Consider the following 22,799-nt stretch of genomic DNA (forward strand, 5'->3'; position numbering starts at 1 on the left):
GCTGCTTGGCCTGCTGTGTTCATTCAGCTCTACACCTTGTTATCTCAGATTCTCCAGCATCTGCAGTCCCTATTATCTCTCAAAAACATACTTGCATTTGTTTGGCACTTTTCACATCCTTGAAAACTCCCAAAAGCAAAAAAAAATCACTTTTGAAATCCTGCCATGTGGTTTGATAGGCACTGCAGCAGTTACTTTGCCAAAAAAAAGTGTTGCAAGCAGCTATAAGGCAAATGGCTAGTTAACCTATTTTAGTGGTAGTTGAGGCATAAATATTAGCAAGGAGGCTAGTAGAATACCCCACTCTTTAAAAAAATGTTGAGATATTTTACATCACAAAATTACAAAATGTTAAAGCACAGAAGGAGACCATTTGGTCCAGTGTGTCAGTCCAACACTCCAAACTTGCATATTACCTAGTACCCAATCTCCTGCTTTTTCCCGTAACCCTGAACATTCACCCTTTTCAAATAACCCTCTAATTTCCTTTTGAATGCCTTGATTGAACCTGTCACCACCACACTCATTGGCAGTGCATTAAGTATTCACTGCGTGAAGAAATTTTTTCTCATATCACTTTTGCTCCTTTTACTAATAATATTACCTATTTATGCAAATATAAAGAAATCTCTTGTCTGAAAGAGGGATCCTCTGACGATGCATCATTCTGGTATTGTAATGAGGCATCAAACTAGGTTATGTGTTCGAGGCCAGGACTGGGATTTATATGTATATCCTCCAGCTCACTCGAGTGACAAGAGTACTGCATTGAAACAGGTTGACGTTCTTGGTTTTTGTTGCAACCTTTGACAGGAAGTTAATGAGTATATTCTCATATTATGCCTGTTAGCATGTAGTAATCTTCTGAGGAAATATGTGCCAATGTCTCTTTCTTTTGAATTTTGTATTGTGCTGTATCTACAGGTCTGGCAGAATTAGCAACTCGAAAATACAAGCAAGCCGCCAAATGTTTTTTGTTGGCTTCTTTCGATCACTGTGACTTTCCTGAGGTAAGAGCCAATTCAATGACTGCAGTTGCAATTTTTAACTTTGAAATTGCACAGACTGATGGAAATACACAGACAGACTGGCCATGAAGCCTCCATTTTAATTATTAAACTCATAGGCTATATTGTTACAGTTTAAGGAAAGGAAGTTTGATTAACCTAACGTTGCCGTTCACCTGTATTGACTTTGTTTTGGGTGGATCATACCTCTCCCTGAATTTTTAGTACAAAAACAACATATTTTCCTGTAAGCTTTTAACACATCATGGAGGGACTTTATTAATGATTCATCAGCCATTCGAGTATTTTTTTTGCCTGTTACAATATTTTTTCCCTAAAGTTGATCTGTTGAATATTATCTGTTCTGTACCTTGGGACGTCCACCTAATATAATTTTGCTAGTTTTATTTTCTTGATGTCCATCACATAGATAAACATATTTTAATAGAAATCAGAACTAAATACTTAAATTTTTGTTTGAAAGGAGCTTGCCCCTCATTCTACTCAGGATGATTGCTTTTTTTTGTATCCTTTCCTTTCTAAGACCTCCCTTTCCCAGCTGAGAACAAACAGGTGACAGTCTTCTATCTCACCACACATCTTTCTTTATATTGCTGATTTTAATGTGGAAGCATCTCAAAGCCATGATATACATGGTCTGAGTTAATCCAAATCAAAATGAGAAAAAAAAATCAGAAAATGGAGAGCAAGAAGGTTCATGGGCAATGCAACTGAAAAAATTACAATTAACTTGGGAAACTTTTAATAGTAATTAGAGAGTCAAGGAGTGAACTAGAGGTGAGTATTACTGCAGACATTAAAGATAAGACCTAATTTTTTTTTCTGATTATCCACATGTTGGTGATAGAGGATTATCAGGAAATAAATTAGAACCTGAAGATTTGTCAATGGGGAAATAAACTAAGTATTGGGAGTATGTTAATCTACTCAAAAGACAAACTTGTATACTAAAGTAAATCAGACTAACACACCCAGTTAATCCATTCCAACCTTGGACATTCAGTATTAGCGAAATGGGGTGTTCTAGGCAGATTAAAAGTACTTAAAATAAACATGTCCCTGGAAATGGTTGGTACCCATCCCAGAAGGTTAAAGGACATGAGGGAGGAATTTTGTGAAGTGCTGCTTGCCATTGCAATGGAGTTATTGTATGTTGTGAAAATCCTGAACAGACAGAAACTTAACAATTTTCCTTGAAGTAATTATCTCAATTAGTCTTGTAGCAATATCTAGTATAACAATAGATTTGGTCATTGAGACCAAAAATACCAAACTTGAAGACTACCTTGAAAAATATTTAAATAACAACTAAGTTGACCTTTAAACAGTAAATCATATGCTAAATTGACAGTGAAAGCGCATGCAATGTGATACATTTACAAAAACCCTTTCCAAAAGCTTTCTAATGAGAGCTGAAACTGACAATAGCTGTAATACGCGTTTTAAAATCTAGAAGTGGAAGGAATTGGCTGAAGGTAAAAAAGCAATAGATAGTTGTTGGGGTGCAGAGTGATACTGAGTTTGGGCAAATGCTGCATGTATTGCCTCAGGAATTGATCCTTGGGTCCTACTAATCCAAATGTATCCATCTGCGCAGTTGCATTGTTCATGGTAGTTTAGGTAATAGTGTCCATAGCACAGTCCTTTTTGGAGATGAAACCTCATCTCCGGCTAAGGGTGCCCTCCACTGTGTTGTGTGGCACTATACCATGAGAGTAAATGGGATAGATTCAGATTTAGCAGCTCAAAACTGAGGTGCTATTATCCATTATCAACAGCTACAAAATTATAATCCACTGCCATGTATAACCTCATGGCCCAGCATATTCCTTATTCTAGCATTTACAGTCGGGGTCCAACCCTTATTGAAAAGGTATGCAGGATAGAATGCCAAGAACAACTTCAAATATACCTAACATGGAGGAGCTGACCTGGTGTATCTAGAAAGCAGATGCTATGCATGCCACAACCAGTTGTGAATGGTGGTGGACAATTAACCGTTAATGTGAAGAGTAGGAGGCTCTGTGACTATCTTATCATGAATGATGGTCAAGTCCTCCAAATAAACACAAGAGAAAAGCTGAAGTGTTTCCAACCACCTTCAACCATAAGTGTCCATTATCCATCTTGACTAGCTCCTGAGGTCTCCATCTTCAGAGAAGCCATTCTTGAACAAACTTGCTTCACGTCATATGATTTCAAGAAATAACTGTATGACGGACACAGCAAAGTTAACCATTCCTGACAACAGTTTAGCTATAGTGCTGAAGACTTGTTCTCCTGAACCAGATGTTCTAGTCAGTCATTCTAATATAGCTACAGCTTTGGCTCTTTCCAACCATATGGAAAGTTACCTGGGAATCACCTGTCAACAAAGGGAGGACAAATCCAATCCAGCCAGTTACTGTTCAACCACCAGCAAAGTGATAGAAGATGTGCTGACAGTTCCATCAAGTAACATATACTCATCAATTGCTCACTGCTGCTTGTTTAGGTTTTGTCAGAGTCACTCAAGTCCAGACATCATTATAACCCATGCTCAAACATCAACAAAAGAATGAATTTCAGAGGTGAGAGTTATATCTGGACGGGTTTGGCATAAAGAAACCCACCAATATTGATGTTACTTGGAGGGGAAAGGAGGATGCTGCAGAGAAACTCTACACTGCCAGGAGTCATATCACTAGCACAGAAGAAGCTGATTGTGGTTGTTGGAAGCCAATCATATCAGCTTCAGGGCATTGCTGCAGGAGTTTACCAGTGTAATGTTCTAGACCCAAGCATCTAAAACTGCTTCATTAATGACCTTGTCTCCATCATAAAGTTGTAATTGGGGATCTCCGTTGATGATTGCATAGTGTTCAATTCAATTCATGATTCCTCAGATCATGACTGTCCATGTGCGTTAAGATGTAGACATCATTCGATCTCGGGCTGATAAATGGCAAGTAGCATTAATGTCACACAATATGAAGTAATAGCCATCTCTGATAAGCGAATATGTAGCCACCCTCCTTCCTAATTTTGCCTCCCTATTACGTACCAAGCACCAGTAAAGAGTGTGATTGAATAGTCTCCACTTGCCTGGATGTGTACAGCTCCAACATCATTCAAAAAGATTAACACTGTCCAGGACAAAACCAACCTCTTGATTGACATCCTATCCACTACCTTAAACATTTACTCACCAAAACTGCAGTCACTACAACCAGGAAGGGAAAAGCCATTAGGTGCATAGGAAATCTATTGCATTCAAGTTCTCCTCAACTCTTCCTCACTGGGGTATATCTCTGCAGTGAGTCATGAACTATTTTCTTAAATTTCTGCCATGGTTCTTCACCTATCTTAGGTAACTCTACCGCCATTTGTAAACCTTTTATTAAGTTCAGCATAATTGTTTCCGATCCAAGTTTCTAAGTCTCAAACGGAATGATAAATTCTATCATGTAATGGTCAGTGTTTTCTAGGGGTATTTTTTTAACTCTGAGATCATTTATTCAACCTACCTCATTAGACATCACAAGATCCAAAATAACCTAATCACTGGTTAGATCCACAGCATAACATATATTCTCTCTAGTAATCAGGCTATTTTGAATCTGGTGATGTGCAATGAGGTAGGTTTAATAAATGATCTGAGTAAATTGCCCTAGGAAATTATCCCAAATGCGCTCCATTAATTCTTTCTCATGGCCACCTGCACCAATTTGATTTTTCCATTTTACATGAAGATTTAAGTCACCCATGATTAATGTATTACCTTTTTTTATATACCCTATTGTTATCTCCTGATTTATTCTTTGTCCTGCTAAACAGCTACTACTGGGGAGCCTATAGATTACTCCCACCAGTGTTGTCTTCCCTTGGCATTTTTTACACCCACCCATATGGATTCTACATTATCCAACCCAAGATCATTTCTTGCTGTTGTACTTATTCCATCTCTTAGAAACAAAACCCTTGCCTTCCCAATTACAGTTCAGTTACCCGACAATTACCCTTCCCTTCGTACTGTCATTTCAAAATGTCACGTACCCTGAATGTTTACTTCCCAGCTTTGATTTCCTTGCAACTGTCTCCATAATCGCAATAAGATCATGCCTGTTAACTTCTATTTATGCATTAATTCATTTATTTTGCCCTGAAAACTATGCACATTTAAATAAAGAGCCAGTAGTTTTGTTCTTTAGCCGTTTTTTGCCCCTTTGATCTTATTTGCTGCTTTTGTTGTGCTTATACACTTTATCCTTCCCTGTCCATTTCTGGGACTATCAAAACAGTTGCCTTGCAATGCTCCAATATCCTTTAACTTTGCAAGCTGACGTCTCCCTCCTCCCTCTAATTAGATTAAAGCACTCTCTACAATCCAAGTTATTCTGTTTGTCCAGATACTGGTCCTAACAGGATTCAAGTGAAGCTAGTTCTACCAGAACAACTCCTTCTGACCCAGTACTGGTGCCAGTGCCCCATGAACCAGAACCTATTCCTACCACACTAATCTTTAAGCCACGCATTTAACTCTGAATTTATTTGCACTATTCCAGTTTTCACATTGCTCAGGTAGTAATTCTGAGATTATTACCTCGGAGGTTCTGCTTTTTAGTTTAGCTCCTGACTGTTCAAAATCTTTCAGCAAAACATCCTATCAGTTCTATCAATGTCACTAGTATCAATTTGGACAGCGGCACCTGGATTCCTCCCCTTCCACTCGAGCAAGTCAGAGGCTACGAATCTGCAGCAAGTAATTCATCTCCTGACTCCCCAAGTCTGTCCAACATCTACAAGGTGCAAGTCAGGTGTGTGATGGAATACTGACCACTTGCCTGGATGGATGCAGCTCCAGCAACACTCAAGAAGCTTGGTACTATCCAGGACAAAGCAGCCTATTTGATTGGCACCACATCCACTTCCTCCACCACCAATGTTCTGTAACAGCAGCGTGTACCATCTTCAAGGTGTACTGTAGAAATTCACCAAGGTTCTTAAGCAGCACTTTTCAAAACCACAATCAATGCCATCAAGAAGGACAAGGCAGCTGACATTTTGAGTAAACCACCACCTGCAAGTTCCCCTCCAAACCATTCACCGTCGTGACTTGGAATATATCGGCATTCCTTCAGTGTTGCTGGGTCAAAGTCCTGGAACTGTCTTCCTCCTGGATTTGAGAGATTACCTACAGTTTACCACCAATTTCTCCAGGGCAACTGGAGATGGGTAATAAATGCTGGCCCAGCCTGTGACACCCACATTCCATGAATAAATTTTTAAAAATTTCATAACTCAAACTGTTGTGAATCTTGATCATTCTCTACCCGAGGAGTTGTGCATGCTGTATTATTTAATACTTTTAAGGTGAAATAGACAGATTTCTGAACGTTTGACAGGGCTATATCTGTTCCTATTTCTTGTGCACTTGCCCTTGTTTTGTAGAGCTTGTGCCCAACTACATGACTTCTGAGGCCCTTAGCCCAAACTGAATTTGTAGGTCTTTGGAATGCAACAGAGTATTAAACCAGAAGGATGGTGTTCAGATTTCAATCCTCCAAGCTGATATATTTTATATGTTATTGGGTGCAGCTAGTGATAAAAAAAAATTAAGATCCTATAGGCTTATTTAATAATCAATGTATTGGGACTACCACAGTTTTGATTTTCCAAATAATCTCTCGTCCGGTTTACTTCAGTAAATCAATGTCTAATTTTGAGCAGTGTTTCTCTCAACTGTCAGAAGTTTTTAAAATTTATTTAATTGTAATAATTCTTGTACTTACTTCAAATAAAATTTTAAATTGAAATTTTGACTTTCCATGATTTAGAAGTATTGGAATTGATAAATGCAGATTTGTTTATTTTTTAATATTAAATTTGAAAACTATTCACATAGATATAAAGTCAACTTGGTGTGTGATTTTTTTTTCTCTTTCAGCTGCTGTCTCCCAGCAATGTAGCAGTTTATGGAGGATTTTGTGCACTGGCCACTTTTGATAGACAGGAACTGCAAAGGAATGTCATCTCCAGCAGGTTAGGATAATTCTGCTTTCTTCAGCAGTTGATCTAACAGTGTGGGCCTCACTTCATTTTCAAAGAAATTATTGAAGAGACACACTTTAAGAAAAGTAACTGGATCACCTTCAGCTGTATTTTTCCCTATCTGGGGACATAAAATAGGAGAATTACCAGGATCTCTTCAAAATTTATCAGCTACATTTTTTTAAAAAGTAAAGTCACTGGAGCAAGCAGTTTGGAGTGATGTGATTGCTGAGAATGTGATTCCATTCATGAAAATGAGAAAAAAAATCATCCAATGACTATAAGTCTGTTTGCTCAATGTATCTGGAATAATTAATGATCCACTTAACTAGCATAAATATCAATGTGTTTTTGGCTTAATTTATTAGTTGTGGAGTGCATGATCTTTTTGTTTAGATTAGCTTGATGTAAGTTTGATAAGCAATGCCATTCCTCGATGCATTGGTAACTATTGTAATGGAGAAAGATGGTAATATATTAGTGGAATGAACTGCCCCCAACTGGACAAAAGAGGCAGCAAGTGCACCGATAGTCTCACAAAATGAGTAAAAATAGTGTTGCCAAATTCAGGGACCTGGCAAGAGGTTCAGAATAAGCTAGGATGCATTAAAATGGGTGTGGAAGCAGAAAAAATAAATACACTTACAAAGTAGCAGTACAGGAGATACATGCACACAAAGGGTAATTGAACTATTTATGCCAAACAAATTTGATTGTTCAGCAAAAAAGGTGAAGGTAGTTAAAACAGTAGGTGTCATTTAAATTCATTCTTGGGTTATGAATGTTACTGGCAAGGCCATCACTTACTGCCAGTTCCTTTAAAAGGTGGTAATAAGACAGCTTGTTGAAACGTACTTTCCAGAATGCTGTTTGGTAGGGATTCCAAGATTTTGACAGAATGACAATGATGGAACAGTAGTATTGCTTCAGAGCAGGATGCTGTGTTAATGGAGAGGAATATGAAAGTAGTGACATTTCCACCACCTTGTTGTTCTTGGTGATAGAGTTTGTAGATTTGGTAAGTGCTGCTGAGAAAAACCTTAGCACCTGCTGTTATGCATCTTGAGGTTGGTGGGGGGAGGAATGAATTTTTGAGATGGTGGGTGATGTTCCAGTCAAGCAGTCTGCATTGTTATAGATAGTCCCAAGCTGCTTGTTCTTGAGGTGTTGTTGACATTATAGTCATCCAGGCAAATCAAAAGTATTCCATCATACTCTTGAATTGGGCCTTGTAGAGGGTCGGAAGGCGAAGGTGAATTACTTCCCCCAGAATTCTCAAACTCTGACTTGATCTTCTTGCCATAGAATTCACATGACTGGTCTAATTAAATTTTGGGTCCATAGAAACCCCCAGGATATTAATGGTGTCGGATTCAAAATGGCAATGCAGATATTTAGACTTTTATTGGGAATGGTCTTTGCTTGGCTTTTAAATGACAAGTTGAATTTATACCATGAGCATTGGGTTGCTTAAATGTTATCCAGGACTTACTAGCATGAAGGCATAGACTGCTTCATTGTCTGAGGAGTTCCAGATGAGCTGAATATTGAATTCCCCATCAAAAGTCCCTACTTTGACCTTATGAAAAAGGGAAGGTCATTAATGAAGCAGTCCAAAACATTTCTAAACACTTTGCAATAGTATGGCCAAACAATTAGCACAAAAGAAAGACACAAAACATAGGAGGCATGTGCCTCTGCACAACCTATTAATCACTTGTACCACTACCATTGTACAACTGAATACTATAAATTCACTTTTACTACAGCTTACAGACTGATTGGCCACTTTCTTTGCTGAAAGTATCATTGTCCAAAAGGCAAACAAGGTGGCTGTCTTGTCTGATGCCCAACTCAAACTGACTGTAGTAATAACTTGTTCCTTCTTCTTTGTAGTTGAAGATCATTGACAGTACTTCCAAGTCTTTGATCATGGATTCTTTGCCAAGTCTGAGCCACTTCATACACTCTTTATACAACTAAATAGTATAGTTTCACCTCTAGAGTTAGAGGGTTGAAACCTAAAATAAAATACTTAATTTTGTATTATAGAGTATAGCAAAAGTTTGCCTTGGATAATCTGAGCACATTTAACCAACAAATTTAATCATACGTACTCTCTGACATACAAGCCGCTCTCCAGTCCATGCAATCACACTTGAAAAGATGAGGCCCTGTTACAAAATTATCAAAACATTCCAGTATGTATTACAACAGTAACAGGCTTGAATGTCTGCAAGTCCTTGTTTACATTAGCAATTGTGTGCAGTAAAAGGTAGCCTAGATTTTTGCACATCTCTTTGCCATTGGCTCAAAAGTCCAGAGACCAATCACCATTGTCCCCTGTCATCTGTGAAATGGTGCGTGCCAGAAGCAGCTTAAAAAAGGACAAAATAGAAGAAGGCAACTTGTCACAGAGCTGATACAGTTTATCTGTACTGAGTTAGAATAAATAAATGAGAACAATATCTGCAAAGAAAAAAATCACTATTCTCTTTCATTAATATTGCAATTTTTTAAAAAAATTGTCATTGGACATTGCATAGAATATCCTTTAAATCTTAACTTTTTTTTTTATCTCTGCTGCAAGCTCTTTTAAGTTATTCCTTGAATTGGAGCCGCAAGTTCGAGACATCATCTTCAAGTTTTATGAATCAAAATATGCTTCCTGTTTGAAAATGTTAGATGAAATGAAGGTGAGTCAGAATCTGAATAAATAAGAAAATGTAACTTTTTCTTTCCAAAAACAGGATAATCCAAGAGTGTGTAATCTTATGATGATCTATCATACACATTCTCCCCACTGACAAGCGAACACGCACAGTTTCTTTCTTATCCATATATTAAAAGCCCCGTGTGTAGGCATGGTGCTCTGGTGATGTCACATGGACCATTCGGTGTTGATGAATAACAGGCAATCTTGTATGGAACTTGATTCATGACAGTTCTTAATGAAAATGTTCATAAAATGGAACATTTAATGTTTCTATGTTTTTGTTTCTGATGACATTAGTTCATTTGGGGAATATTATATCTACATTTAGCTTGTCCTCTTATTGTAATGCAATATATTTTGCTTAAAATGTTCACTGGATCTAACAGATATGTAGTGATATTTTCCATAATGATTAGAGACTAGGAAATTGGAAGAAGTACTTGTATGTGTTGAGTACACAAATTACTTGAAGCTGGTGCACAGATACAAATTAAGTCAAAAGGTTAATGAAATGTTGACCTAGGAGAATTTTAATGAAAAGAGGAGCAAGGTTATGCTCCAGTTGTAAAGAAATTTCTTCCCACATTCCGCAGGTGTGGAGCCCAGATAACGTTGGCTGAGTGCAGATGTCTGAAAATGTATCAGGGCTTAAAGGACTTTTGTGAGAGTTGATTGCATTAACTTGGTTCTTATTACTTCATGTATAGAAAGTTGAGAAGTGATTCAATAGAAGTGTTTAAAATTATATAAGTATTTAATAGAGTTGACACACAAGTTATTTCCTCTGAAAGGATAATCAGAACAAGGGACATGATGAAATTAAGAAATGAAATCACGAAATATCTTTGTACACAGAGGATAGTGGCAATGTGGAGTTTTCTTCTTTTAAAAAGTAGTGGTTGCTAGGTTCGTTGAAATTTTGAAGAGATTGACAGATTTTTTTATTAAATAAATATGTCACAGGTTATAGTGCAAAGTTAGTTTAAATGAGTTAAGGTGTAATCAGTCATGATGTTGCTGATAAAACAGGCTTGAGGTGTTGAATGACTTACTCCTGTTCCTATGTTACTTTTAATCTTGCCCTCAGAATTCAATTTCAGAAGATGGTAACAAGTTGATTTCACGATTTAATTTTGTGTCTGCTTCAATATTCTCAAACTAACCCTCAAAGAAAACCATCATATAATTGAAAGATGATCTGAACTCTGTTTTTGTCAATATCTGCATTCCCATTGATTTCATGGCACAGGGGAAGTTTTTATACACAGCAAGATGAACTGAATTGGGATCTGATCCTGATTGAAACTGATTCTCTAATCAAGTGGCTCTAACCTGCTGTTTTGCATAGCTGGATAGTAAGGCTATTGCTGTGGATGCTTCTGTTTCACATTAGTGATTCACGAGTTACATCCATGCTTCCAAATGAATTTTCTGAGAGAATCCCAAGGGTAAGAAATGGAGTTTATAACTTTTGATGTACAAACTGTGACATTCCTGCTACATTTTCTAAAGTAGTGAAGTGAAGAAAGTTTTGCACTTGCCAGGAACGGAGGCATCTTTTATGATTAAGGGAAATTCTCACTTAAAATTGTTCCTGAAAATCACGACTTTAAGTGAAGCATTGATTTCCATAGGTTCCTGCAGATTTTTTTTGCCTCAGGAAAAAATCAGAGTGCAGATTGAAATATTGTATATGTGCAGGACAGTTCTAACTGAAATAACTTGCAAAATAATTTAAACCATTAAATATAAAAGAAACATTGTACCATTAGATAGTTCAGGACTTTTCTCAACAAAAATACAACTTGGAAACATTCATTTGAAATGCTGTACATTTCTAAATGCCTATATTTATAAACAAAGTAGTCTTTAAAATAAAACTAATTTTGAAATCTGGAAGAAATAAAACATAAATGTAATTGTTATAAATAAATGTTGAAAGTAAATTCTCTTGAAGTTTGATTGACCAGGCTGCAACTCGTGGTGGAAGCTGTCTATGCAAGCTGAACTACTTGCACTGACCAATGTCTGTCACCAGGTGGCGCCCGTTACTTTACTGCCTGTCTGAAAGATGTTACAGATGTTTTTTAAAACGTTGTTGTATGAAGGGGCCTGAAAGTAATAGTTAGTTATGGTTCAGAATGTAATCTCTTGAACAAACAGATTTCCCTTGTCTGTTTTTTAATGAGTCAATGTGACTAGAAAAATGTTTTAATGCACAAATGTTTCATATAGCAGTGGTGGTTTGCTCAGTCATTGAATGTGCCTTTTGTTTCATCCCTCGTGCACTCTCTTTCACAATCTCCATCCTTCCCTCTGTTCTCACAGGACAACCTTCTACTGGACATGTACCTAGCTCCTCATGTCAAAACACTTTACACGCAAATCAGGAACAGAGCCCTCATTCAGGTATGTAGAGAAGATAAGGTAGCATACCACAAAGCAGCAATGGTTGGTTGCTTTTCAGCTCCAGGATATTTTGCTTTTGTTGTCACTTCTTATGATGTCTAAATTATTTTCAATGAGACCAATGTTTGTATTCAGTTTGTGCCAGTTCCTTCTGACCACCAGAGCCTGATTTTAATTTTGGTCAACTGTTTGAATTGTGAATTGTAAATGTAAAAATTATTTACAAAATTAAGTTGTTTATACTTGCCTTCATAAGATTATGTAAGCAATATAAATTAGATGGTAGTTAAGTGCGCAGTTTCTCCAATGTTCAGCCTTTTAAACTTTTCGCTGAATTACTACTGCCTGGTTAACCTCAGACTTCAAGCCTTGGTGGCATCCTGTGCCACCGCCTATTGAACTTCATTCAGGATTTTCAAAAATAATAAAACCCTTCCTCACTTTTAATGTGAACAAAGAAGCAACAGAATGGGAAGCAGACCATAATGCTACCAAGGTGTTTATCTTCTCGTTTGGTGTAGCTTCAGATCAGAGCATTTTTTAAAACGTTCAGGCTAGTCTTGTGCTTTTAAAGGCAATGAATTGGGTACCTACAAAATTTCTCAAAACATAATTCTGAAATCATAATTTATATTTTCAATAATTGTGGGACATGCTGAATCTTAAGTAGTAATAATATTTAAGTAATGGAGATTATAAAACATCAAGATTCCAGTATCTTATTACACCTCTAAAACTAACAGCATCTTCTAGAGACTAAATATGTCTGCATATAATCAAATGCAGAAATCAGAAGTTGCTGTCAACGATATTATGCTTCCCCACAGTGCTTTTGAAGTCTTTCCAGATTCCTATTAAATAGAAATCACTGAACTCATGAAAGCACTCCTTTTATGCTGTTGTTCTGGCTGTTTTTAAAACAATCTTTTGAAAGGGTACACCTTCTGAGGTGTAGCTGAATTTTTCAACGGAGCATTAAACTCATTATTACTGCTGGACATTCTCAGTGGCCTTAAAAAAAAGTATAATTGTGAAATGCTAAATTTCTCCATTATAATTAAAAAATTGTTTATGCTATTTCAACTTCTATCTTAACCATGAGATTGCTACAGTCACTAATTTTGCTGTGTGTAAATTTTAAAGTAAAATTTTGCTACATTTTTACGATGTCTATGAGAGCGTTTCAATATAATTGCCTGTTACCTGCTTGATGACATCATTGTTGCTGGATGCCTGCAGATCTCCATGACTAGGCGGCAGGTTCACAACGATGTTGAGTTTTTTTATTCATTCATGGGATGAGGGCATCGCTAGCTAGGTAGCATTTATTGCCCATCCCTAATTGCCCAGAGAGGGCAATTAAAAGTCACCCACCTTGCTGTGGGTCTGGAGTCACATGCAGGCCAGATCAGGTAAGGGTGGCAGTTTCCTTCTCTAAAGGACATTAGCGAACCAGGTGCATTTTTCCAACAATCGGCAATGGATTCACGGTCATCATTAGAGAAAGGGAAATTCATGTCACAGAGCTTGCTACATTAAGTAAGCACAGACACTTCATTGCTGACCGCGAATTTGTAATAATGTTTAGGTATAAAGTTTTTAATAAATGTGTGATCTCAAAATGTTGAATTTTATTTTAGCCCTGACTGAAAGACTTTGTGTGTTTTTAGTATTTTAGCCCATATGTTTCTGCTGACATGAACAAGATGGCCATTTCTTTCAACACCACAGTGGGTGCACTGGAGGATGAATTGACACATCTTATCCTGGAGGGATTAATCAATGGTAGAATTGATTCACATAGCAAGGTGAGTCTTTCCTGTCATTTCATTCTATAATAAGCAAAGCTTGAAATAATTGCCTACCATATAATAACTCTGAAGATCTTAGTGACAAATAATTGAAATGATTGCATAGCAAATTATACCTAACTATACGAATGAACATTATAATTCACTTTTCCATTTCTGTAGTATGAAGAGGCTTGTTAAGATTCTGTTTTTTTATAAGAGAATGTTCCTAACCATCTTCTGAATAGAAGAGTGAGGCAAAAAGCCATAATCATTAAAGAAACAGTTAATTATATTTGTCCATGTGATATAATTGCCTATATGAGCTAACTTATCAGTAGTTATCCTGTGAAATTATCCTGCTTTAACTCCACTTGTTTTTTTTCCACTAAATGCCTACACATATTTTCGCACTAGTACTGTTCCAAAACGAACTCAGAAATTCCACAAGTTACCTGATAAAGCTCTTAGCAGTTGAGGTTACCGATTCCACTCTACCAAGGTGAAAGATTTGGAAATGTTCTTAGTTTTGAAGAATACTTTGGCTGACTCTAAGATGATTCCCTTAATTTTGGTAGCTGTTAATGTCCCTCCTTCACACCCAAACTTCTCCTCTAAATAATTTGTTGCGACAGAGTTAGGAGAGATAAACTGACTACTTTGTTTGTCCCACCTCCTGACTAGTCACACAGTTTGAATTTAAAAGGAGATATTATACATATATATTTAAATATTTGTACATATAGGTTTGTATGTAGGTTAATATCAGAAACAGGTCAGCCACGTAAGAGTAACAAAGAGAGAACTACTTCCTTGCAAACAAAACTGAATCTTTGCAGTTTTGCTTGTGTATCAACAGAAGATTTAAACTGTACTAATGTATAGAAGTATTTGAAAATTAACACAATCTCGAAATCTGGGGAAAAGTATGGAAATTCTGGAGAATGTTACTTTAATGATTGTGGCCAAGTAACAGTTAAATTTAGTTTAAAAAATTATTCACAGACTGTCTCAGATGTTGGTCTGCAACCAAGGACATTTTCCACTTCAGCTGTTGGCACTGAAATTTATTCTTTAATCAGTTGTGACTGGCTGAGTCTACTTTTCTCGGAGACTATGATGGTAGATTCTGAATTCTTCCTTTAGGAACTCTTTTATAGTCAGGGTTTTCCAGTGGGCTTATTATGGTGCAGTATTGGTTTTAAATTAATCTACAAGTTCATCAACAAACACAATGTTGATGATGTACAGATCGTGGAATAATGTCCTTGATTCAGAAACAAAAATGGATAAGAGGATATTTAAACTAATTGCTATTTTTGTTGATTATAGATTCTGTATGCCAGGGATGTAGATCAACGCAGCACAACATTTGAAAAGTCCTTGCAGATGGGCAAAGAATTCCAAAGAAGAGCAAAAGCCATGATACTCCGAGCTGCTATTCTGCGCAATCAAATCCACGTTAAGGTACTTCTTTGTTAAGTGATAACTGTATCAAAGTACTACAGAGTTTACAATGTAAGCTTGATTTTAATGGAATTGCTACAATGCAAGCTAAGTGGAACTATTAGCTATAAATATTAATTGCTTGTAAACAGTACAAGTCACGATACTCATTCTGAGTTTCTGCTGACTTAAAGCTTGTAAAGTTTATTCAATTAATAATTCTTAAGCAGTCAATGTTTAACTTTTGGACAAGGAATTGGTATTCTAAAAAGTTAGTTATTTTAATACCTGTAGAGGTTACAAGATATCATGATGAAGTCTAGTCCAAGTAGTATGTTGGAATTAAATCTATGCATCTTTTGTTAGAATTAGAATACTTATGTTTGACTGCTGCTCATATGCTTAAAGTATTGTGGGATTAAAATTCGAGAATATAACCTTACTAGCTTTTAAAGCCATTTCAATAAATGTTTCTTTGCTGAATGAATACACTTTTCTATGCTCTCCAAAAATGTTACATGCTCAAGATTCCAAGATTATAAGTCTAGATCCTACTAAATCTCTTATGTAATTGGTTCTCCATACCCGAGTAACGTTTGGCAGTTACCTAACTTTGCAAATTTTCTTATTTTTGCAAGGATTGGACAGTGGGATGCAGGGGCTGTCTCTCAGAAACTAGAGTTGCTTGAAGAAAAGGTTCCATAACTGCCACACACCAAGCTGTTTAAACTAAGTTCACATCCAACCTCTACAGCTGGTTTTCCCATTCATTGCCAGTTTTAGCTTGCCATCCATGAAGTAATTGCAGAGGTGGGAAGTGTGGCTATCTGTTCGCTTCTTAAGGGCCTTAATTGGCACAAGGACAGGTGAACAGCCTAATGTCTTTCCCACTGCTCATAAAATTGTGATAAGGCAGATAAGGGAAAGCACCCATGCCATTTATAAGTCCCTCCACCTGCAAATCTCCCTGCAGTTGAGTAAAATTCTGTCCACAGTGCATACATGAATAGAGAGAAGTGTCGCGTAAATCAGGAAGTCAGATTTACAGAGAAAAAAGACCCACACCAGTCCAGACCCAGTGAGGATAAAAAAGAAATGTGCAAAGAAAATAAATATTGTGAGCAGTACAAAGCAAACTTCCAATTAGATTTCCCAGTGCCCCATCTGACCTCTCATCTTCCTTCAGTTTCTCTACCATTTCCCCATATTTCCTCTATGCACTCTTAATTTCTCCATTAAATCCACTTCCTGCTTCCCTGACCATGATCTTGCTCAACTGATAGCTTCTCAATTTCTTTGTCTGCTCCCATGTTATCTCATGGATGGTTGCCTCTCGAGAGCTATTATCCACCTCCCATTCAAATACGCGATCACCACCGCCATCTCGACAAACCCATCCTATGTCTCGCTATACTTGCAAACTATTTCCCCTTCACCAACCTGTCTGTGATACTCCACTAGTTATGTCTTTCTAACCTGCAAAATACAGATTACTTCTGACTGTCTTGTATGTGTTAACCTATCCACTATCCATGCTAATACATTAGCCAAAGTGCCAAGAGCTTCTACCTTGTTCAGTAACCTGTTGTCATTTTTAATGCAGGCCTTCTGGAAATCCAAATACACCACATCTACTGGTTTTCCTTTTATTAACTCTGCTTGGTATATCTTAAGAGCTCCAGAAAAATTGACAATAATGATTTCCCTTTCTCAAAGCCATGTTGACTCCGTTTGATTGCATTAAGCTTTTCTAAATGTCTATCCATTTTTTCCATAATAATGGACTTTACAGTGTCTCAAGGACAAATGTTGGGCTAATAGGCCGATTGCAATCAAATTACTTCAAGCTTGTTGGTAGAGTTCTCAACTGCCTCTTGCATTCTTCACTGAACTAAACAGGCAATGTGGTTTGAAGGATTTATTGTGTATTAGAAGTACTACATGGGTTGTAACATTTGAAAATATGTGGTGAACTGCTCTGTTATGTTCTGTCTAATTTCTGAATATCAACATTTGGTTGCGATGCCAATTATGCCTGTAGATGGCACCGTGATCAAGGTTCTCAATGTCGTGTATCACTTACTGATAACTGCCAAAGTACTAACTGACAATCAATATCAAAATAAATTGAAGGAGTTCCATTCTCTCTGTTAGCAGCTATACTGATCTTAAAAATTCCATTTTTCCTTCACAACTCTCCTGACACTTGATTCTGCTCTGTCACTTTACTACTTTCAGACAATGACTTAAAAAAAATCATTCACTTGTTTGATAGACTGGATTACCCCAATTGCACCTGCCGACAGTTATTTTCTGACTACCCATTCACCTGCGCTTCAAGTCTATTGCATCTTCTGTTCAAACTGTGTGCCTGCTAGCCTTCCCACATGACTTCCATTATCTATTTTAGCCTACCGAATTCCAGCAGTGTCTGCAATTGTTGTGTCCATCTTCTATCAAGCCCTGCTTCTTTTTACAAGTCATACAGATAGATCTGAGAATGCACATTTTAATCAGAATTGCTTCATATCTGACGAGTTTTGTTACATGGGTGTTACTTCAACCGGTGAATGTATCAGTTTTGGGCTGGTGTGATGGGAGGGAACTGTTAAAGGTGGAACTCGATTGTATTTTAAATCAATTACATCAAACTTTCAAAGACTGATTTCTGCTGCTTTATAGTTAAAGATTGATAAGTTTGAAACAAATTTTAGCAGTTTTGATTTGTGTAGTTATGTGCTGCTTTTGATTTGATGTGTTAGCAGGTAAGACATTTCAGGCTGTTAATAATTTTGTCCAATGAATGAGAAATGCTTAACGATGGAACAGCTTTATAATGATAGACTAAAGAATTTCAGATCTCAATGTAAATGTATACCATTATTGAATTCACCTGAATAAATGTGGTGTAATTTGTATGTCAGTAAACATCATTTTTGTGGGAGGGGATCTTGTTACACCACAGTAGCTATATGATGCTGTTGTTCGATTATTGATCTCAATTAGTTATGATGCATAATTCTCCTGTTTCTTTCAACATTTGCTTTGTAACTGATACTTGATGTTAAGAAAATAGATGGTATTCATAGATGAATTTAATAATGTAAAAATTCTGGTGGCAAAGGTTATAAAAGTGAGATTCTAAGCTCTGATAATGCTCACAAGGTACTATTGTTTAAGTGTAGCATTTTTAACTTGCTATTTGTGAATTTTAAAAGTTGAGATATTTTGCTTTGTTAAAACTCAGTTCTGTTTATATCTAATCATGTTTTCCCGTATGATAATTTATGGCCTTGTAATTTGTTTACGGTTGATTATTCAAGTTGTGTGTTCCAAGTTGCTAATCCTGTATCCAAAGCAAGCAAACCTGATACTAAAACCGTTACTGTCCAAGATTATTGAATTTTTTTTCGTTTCTCTACAGTCCCCTCCACGAGAAGGAAGCCAAGGTGAACTAAATTCTGCAAACAGTCAAACTCGAATGAGCACCAATATGTAAAGAAATAAAGACCCTGTTAAAGAAAAACCAGCGCTGTGTGCTTTGCCTTCCACAGTTCTGTCAACAAAGAACTGCTTTTTGGCTTTAAAGAAATTGAAACAATTGTACAAGTGAACCTCTATCCTGCTGTTTTTGGGGGCACGACGAAAGTTTTGTTGTTTAAGTTGAACATAAGATCCTTTGGATTAAAGAGGAAGATGAACTCTGTACCACAGGATCCAAATATTTACTTAAAAACATTTTTAATTATTTTCAGGATCCTAGTTGTGATCTGTGGGAGAGAGCTCTGAACAGTCGAGTGGCAAGGTTTTAGTTTCTACAAAACTGTGAAAAGCGTGCTGGAATAATAAATGGAGGATTTTGTACCAGTGAATGCATTACTGTTAGTTCATGAGTAGTAAAGGCCCATGACTGTGGAATGGAGTGAAAATGAATGGGGTATGGGAGCCTCTCGCACAAGTAATGTAAAAGCAGTGACTATCATTGGTGCGATATTCTATTCATTCCAGAGGCATTGTTGAAAAGTAGTTTTAAAAGAATTGTTACGATGGTGTAAAGTAGTCATTATGTTGAATTTTACTAAGAAGTTCCATTGATTTTTCACCATTTTAAAATTATTTTCCACTGCACATTTTTTTTCCTTCGGCCAAGGTGGGGGATGCAATTGTGTCATAAACTCTTGCAGTTGACATCAGTGCTGTTTTAAATTGGTTAATGAAATGCATGATTCTCTGGGTAGACCTGGAGGTGTGATTCCTCTTTTATTCCCCATTTGCCGAGCAGTGTTTTATAAGTGAGAATTGATGCAATTCTTTAATAAAAGATACAAAGTTTGAAATTCAGTCAGGATAGAAATTCAAATATGCAACAATACATTATTCCAGTAAGCAACTGCTTAAAACATCAGGGCCATCCTGAACCACCCATTTCAATTTTACTAGTTATCAATTTGCAAAGCTTTTCAACAATGCCAATGGAATGAAAAGTTCCCTTTCATCTTTATTCTAAATGTTATTGACTGGTGTCTCAAATTTTCCCATGAAACTGTATGATGTCATAGTTGATGATCAGTAATTGGTTGTTAGATTGCTGCAGTAATTGTTGGCTCAATCTTACGAGTATTAAAAAAAAAATTACAAGATTAGTATGAATTCTCCATTAGTTTAAACTTTAATGCTCAATGTATGATACAAGTTCTTCAATTCTGGCATCACTCCCAAGCAACATTCAAAATAAAAGTATGGTTTATTTTATTTAATAAAAGGAAATTTAATTACAAATTTGCAGTAGTAGTAAAACACAAAAATAGAAATATAGAGAATATATAGAGAGGATGTCTTACCATTATCAGTGAATTACAGGGTCTTTTTAAACAAGTATGAAAGGTAGAAACATGGGAGTACAGATAGGACTTGTTACTTTAACACACTTGAACCCTTGGGACTCACTGTTATTGGTGAGAAATTTGGTTTCTTCTTTGGGTGTGCATTGCCTTGTGGAATTTCAAGTTCTTCAAAATGCACCTGAAGCACTACATTTGTGAGTTAGATTTCAGTTTTGACCTCTGCAAATTATCTTTGGAACACACCCAAAGAATAAACACATCACCAGCAAAGAGGAAAGCTGTGTCTCTTGACCTTTTAACTGTTCTGTTTACGGGCAATACGGTAACTAGTTTCACATTTTTGTTCCTGTATGTTCCTTTTTAATTGTACAAACTATGTGATGAGGACTGACTTATTGTCATGTCAGAATAAAAATGACATTTCTTGTTACAGCTGTAATACAATGCACATCAACAATACAATGTTTTCCATACCAATTTAGAGTCAAATTTTGTAATTATATGAAAAACATTAGCTAGGCCTCCATAGCTATTTAATGTTTTAAGTGACTGAAGAAGTTATCTGAAGTTGAGCTTATTTGCCATTTAAAACTGGAAAAAGCACAAATAATTGCCATTCTTTATCTATTATCTTTGTGTCTACTCAGTTATCCTGTGCAGTTAATGTTCCTGGGACTGAGTGGCAGTCTACATATTGTTTCACTTTCCTCCTTCATTGTTGGGGTGTAGATTATGAAATCCTTATCAAGTGTCTGGGAAAAATGGGTAGTGACATCCCACCTTTTGGACCTGGCTTTGACCCTATCTCAGATAAGAAATAAATTTATCTTTTCTCACACTTTCTTTCAGCCAAATTGCAGCTATGTCAGGTTGCATGGTGCTGTGTAATGTAAATGGCATGAAGTAAATTGATAAAGTAGAATTTTAGCCCATGCAACCCAAATTTTAATCTCTGCTTTGCTTTGATTTGATCTTTGGCAGAAGAAATTGTTCACTGCACGGAGGTCAAACTAGTTGCTGTACACATTGGCTTTTCAATGAATGGTTTGAAGAGATGAGCAGAAAAATATTGCCAGAACTTATGATTGTTCCTTTTCAAGACGTGCTTTCTGGCAAATGTTAATTTTTGCTGACAACACAAACTTCTAATTGGCAACTAATCAGGAAAGAACAGTGTTACTTAAGGCTTTTCTCATAGCTACTAAAATCGGCCTTTTTGTGGAAACTTAACATAGGAACTTCCGGTATTTGGTACGGTTTTGGTTATATTTCTTATACATTAGTGCACGGTATTTAAAATGTATGAGTGTTTACAATGGGATTATTTTGATTTTGTTTTAAAAAGGATCAAACAAATATAAAGCCACATTTACCTCAACATCGCGTGTTCATCCTTTGTCCCTGTTTTTCCATTATAAAAACCTATAGGTATTACAGTATACATGTTTTCCAGATTTGGACTCAGTCTTCCCTTTATGGAATGTAGTGGGGCACCCGTGTGCATGTGAAAACAATTTCAGTGAGCCATTCGCATAGAAGGGATAGGATTACAATAACAGATTTCTTTTCATAGGATGATGACTACAGTTGAGTAAACACACAATCAGTAAATCCAAAACATTGTTTTCTGGTTATAATAATCCTGCATATTTTTTATTTTAAAGTTGTAATTTTAAAATACCAACTCAAACGATAAATATTGGTAGTCTTTGTTTTTGTGACTATTGCAGAAAAGTTGAACTTTATCTTTCATTTCAGTGTAAAACAAAAATTTGTGCATTCTAAAATCTTGCGAATATTTGACTGAATTTCCTGATCGATATTGATATGTGAATGAAAACATAGCAAATTGATATTTAATGGACTGACCAAATAAATATGGCTGGGAACTAATTGGCCCAGTTTAAAAAAATTAACATGCTATCCTCTTACACTAATTAATGACCCACCCTTCAAAAGGAATAAATCTCTCAGTTTGGTGAGTCTAATTGTTTACAAGTCAAATAAGATAGGCTATAATGGTTAGAATTAATGCAGCTGTATATGAGGAAAAGCTTTTTCACGTAGCCAGTTGTTGAGGTCTAGAATGCGCTGTGTACGTGTCTAGTAAAGGCAGGTTCAATCAACATGAAATAGTTATTTGAAAAGGAAGAATTTGCAGAAGGAAAGCAGGAGGATGACGGTAGGTGAGATGCTCATTTGAAGAGCTGTCATTGACACACTGGGCTGAATGGCCTCCTTCTGCATTATAACAATTCTGTGATTCTGCATCCTATTAAGACTAATTCAGAACTATGTTGTTGCATTACAGGATATCCCACTTGACTTTGTTTTCAAATCTTTACATGTTTTGCCATGTTTACTTTTTCGTATTGTTATAGTTTTTATGTGACCTGTTTTTGGCGATGTAGGGTAGGAAAGCAACAAATACATAAACGTTTATCACTAGTGAAGGGTGAATGGAAGCTTCAGAACAGATTTCATTCTGGTACTATTTATGTTGCTTTTGGGAGTTGGATGAAATAAACAGAATTCT

The 22,799-nt window shown here is 36.4% G+C and overlaps 1 protein-coding gene across 1 annotated transcript in view; it reads left to right on the forward strand.

Annotated features, from left to right (window-relative positions):
* Positions 1-21,641, forward strand: part of gps1 (G protein pathway suppressor 1) — a 53,069-nt gene extending 31,428 nt beyond the window's left edge. The window contains exons 8-14 of the mRNA XM_048610833.1: positions 925-1,010; positions 6,955-7,049; positions 9,649-9,754; positions 12,103-12,183; positions 13,854-13,991; positions 15,306-15,440; positions 18,844-21,641. Coding sequence (XP_048466790.1) covers positions 925-1,010; positions 6,955-7,049; positions 9,649-9,754; positions 12,103-12,183; positions 13,854-13,991; positions 15,306-15,440; positions 18,844-18,918 — 716 coding nt within the window. The 3' untranslated portion in view covers positions 18,919-21,641. The remainder of the gene's footprint in view (positions 1-924; positions 1,011-6,954; positions 7,050-9,648; positions 9,755-12,102; positions 12,184-13,853; positions 13,992-15,305; positions 15,441-18,843) is intronic.
* Positions 21,642-22,799: the final 1,158 nt, after the last annotated feature.

This window comes from Rhincodon typus, chromosome 23, assembly GCF_021869965.1.
Source record: "Rhincodon typus isolate 14 chromosome 23, sRhiTyp1.1, whole genome shotgun sequence".
Classification (NCBI taxonomy): Eukaryota; Metazoa; Chordata; class Chondrichthyes; order Orectolobiformes; family Rhincodontidae; genus Rhincodon; species Rhincodon typus.